The sequence below is a fragment of the Panicum virgatum genome, chromosome 2N (assembly GCF_016808335.1).
Source record: "Panicum virgatum strain AP13 chromosome 2N, P.virgatum_v5, whole genome shotgun sequence".
NCBI lineage: Eukaryota > Viridiplantae > Streptophyta > Magnoliopsida > Poales > Poaceae > Panicum > Panicum virgatum.
In genome coordinates this window covers 23,404,803-23,407,518 of record NC_053146.1, presented here as the reverse complement: position 1 = coordinate 23,407,518, position 2,716 = coordinate 23,404,803, and the positions used below count along the sequence as shown (strand labels likewise).

Genomic DNA, 2,716 nt, shown 5'->3' with positions numbered 1-2,716 from the left:
TCTTGGCGAAATTTCAAACCTGGCCGTTACCGTAGCTGCGCGGGCGTGGATGGAAAGCCAGCCAACAAGGCCGCGGGCGTGGGCCGCGAACCGAGCGAGAGTCGAGCTGAGCCGCCACCCGGTCCAGGTCCACGACCCGACCCAACTGCTGTCCAACCGACCAACCACCTCTGCCCCGAGATCTTTTTTTTGTTCGACTCGAGTCCTTTGCGACCAACGGGCGGGTCGTCGGGGCGCGCGTGGGGGAGGGGCGACGCGTGTCCCCCCCCGGCCAGCTGTACCCAATCCACCCCCAACTGCGTCTGCCTTGCCCGGCTGGAACCACACCACCACGCGCACGCACGCCCTCCCCCGCCTGCCCTCCGCTCCGGTGACCTCCCACCGGCTTCCGGCTTCTCCCATCCCTACCGCCCCGACGCTTATGTAATTATATATCCCCCTCCCCTGCCTCTCTCCAACCTCTCACTTCCTTCCCTCTCCACCTCCGCTCCCATACCTCTCCCTCCCTCCGCCCCGCCATCCAAGAAAGAACTCGCCACTCCGTCCCACCAATCATCGCAAATCGGTCGGCCCGAAGCGACCAGCAGCCCGCGCGTGTCGTCTGCACCCATGGCGTCCTCCTCGCCGTCGTGCCGCGCCGGCGACGGCAAGCCGGACGTGGACCGGATCAAGGGCCCCTGGAGCCCCGAGGAGGACGAGGCCCTGCAGCGGCTCGTGGCGCGCCACGGCGCGCGCAACTGGTCCCTCATCAGCCGCTCCATCCCGGGCCGCTCCGGCAAGTCCTGCCGCCTCCGCTGGTGCAACCAGCTCTCGCCGCAGGTGGAGCACCGCCCCTTCACGCCCGAGGAGGACGACACCATCCTCCGCGCGCACGCGCGCTTCGGCAACAAGTGGGCCACCATCGCGCGCCTGCTCTCCGGCCGCACCGACAACGCCATCAAGAACCACTGGAACTCCACGCTCAAGCGCAAGTACTACGCCGCCGCCGGCCATGCCGCTGCTGCCGACGCGGACGACGAGCGCCCGCTCAAGCGGACCAGCAGCGACGGCCACCCGGGGCTCTGCTTCAGCCCCGGCAGCCCGTCGGGGTCCGACCTCAGCGACTCCAGCCACCACAGCCTGCCCTCCGTCATGCCGTCGGCTGCTCCTGCCGTGACATCGCAGCAGCAGCAGCAGCACGTGTACAGGCCGGTGCCGCGCGCGGGCGGCGTGGTGGCGCTCCCGCCGCCGCTGGCGCCGCGGCCGCCGTCTCCGCCGCCGCAGCAGGCTCCTCCTCCGCCTCCCCCAGCGACCTCCCTGTCGCTGTCCCTGTCCCTGCCCGGGCTGGACCAGCAGCCCGATCCGTCCCCCTCCCCAGCTCCTCCCGTACAGATGCCGCAGCAGCCGGCTCCTTCTCAGATGCCGCCGCCCGCCCAACCGAGCCTGCCGTTCCAGCTACAGCCGCCGGCGATGAACCTCGCGTCGCCGCGGCCGCCGTCCCCGGCGCCGTTCAGCGCGGAGTTCCTGTCGATGATGCAGGAGATGATCCGGATCGAGGTCCGCAACTACATGTCCGGGTCGGGCCTGGACCCGCGCGCCGACGCCGGCGCCGTGCACGCCGTCAGCAAGCGCATGATGGGCATGGCCAAGATCGAGTAGCGGCTGCCCAAGACAACGATGAACGGCTAATCGATCCGCGGCGGCGGCGGCGGCGCGCTTGCAAGAAGGAACGGCGTCGCCAGGCAGGCCGAAACATAGGCCGTGCGGCGGCGGCGGCGGGAAGTGAAGAGAAGAGGAGCCGAGCTCTACCGGCTTCGTTCCAAAGCTGTCGTCGTTCAAACGAAAGATCCTTCCTTCTCAAAATCCCCCCTGTCTAGAGTTCCCTAAATCTAGCCATTTCTTTTCTTCAGTCTTTTTCCCCTTTTGTCCAGTTCCATCCAGTCTTGTAGCTCTAAGACCGTCCACAGTGGAAGGAGCAAATGAAGGAGCAAATACACTATTTGATACTGTAGATGTACTGTTTGGCACTGTAGACAGAGAGGGCGTGGAAAACGAGAAGGAAGTAAATTTGCTCTTGCTCCCTCCGCTGTGGTCAGCCTAATGGAAGGAAGTCTCGAAGCGAGCAGAGCAGGGCGCGGAGACGAAGGCCCCGTTTGGCGCGGCTCAGGCCAGCTCCAGCCCCGTACTGTTCAAGTACTGTAGACTACTGTTCACTGGAGCGGAGAAGCCAGTCATTCGTGGCTTTGGCGGCTTCAACCCCCCGCGTTGGTTGTAGCAAGGAGCCGGAGCCCTTTTTTCGTCGCTACAGTGGAGCACATTGCTTATTACTGTAGCAAGAAGCCGAGCCCGTCCGGGCAGAGCCGTGCCAAAGAGGCCCGAAGAAAACTCGGTCTTCTCGTCTGCCTGTAAGCCTGGAGACTCCCCTGAAATAAGGTGCAGAGCAAGAAGGATGCTTCCTTCCTTGCCAGCTGCTTGCTGCTTGCTGGTGGGTAACCAGAGAGTATCATCCCAGCCGGAGTAGTAGTAGGCTAGTAGCCATGCATGCATCCAATTGCTGTGTTTAGTTCTCCTAAAGTTTCCAAATTTTACAAAATGATGCATGCATGGAACCCTAAATGTGAGTAAATAAAATAATTTATTACACAGTTTGGATGTACGTTGCCAGATGAATTTTTTTAGTCTAGTTAGACTATGGTAGGACAATATTTACCACATACAAACGAAAAGTACTACACTT

The 2,716-nt window shown here is 62.7% G+C and overlaps 1 protein-coding gene across 1 annotated transcript; it reads left to right on the top strand.

Moving 5' to 3' along the window:
* Positions 1–343: 343 nt before the first annotated feature.
* LOC120660085 (transcription factor MYB44-like) lies at positions 344–1,909 on the top strand. Its single transcript, XM_039938431.1, has one exon. It carries the CDS (start codon positions 610–612, stop codon positions 1,636–1,638), a length of 1,029 nt encoding a protein of 342 aa, XP_039794365.1. The 5' UTR covers positions 344–609; the 3' UTR covers positions 1,639–1,909.
* The last annotated feature ends 807 nt before the right edge of the window (positions 1,910–2,716 follow it).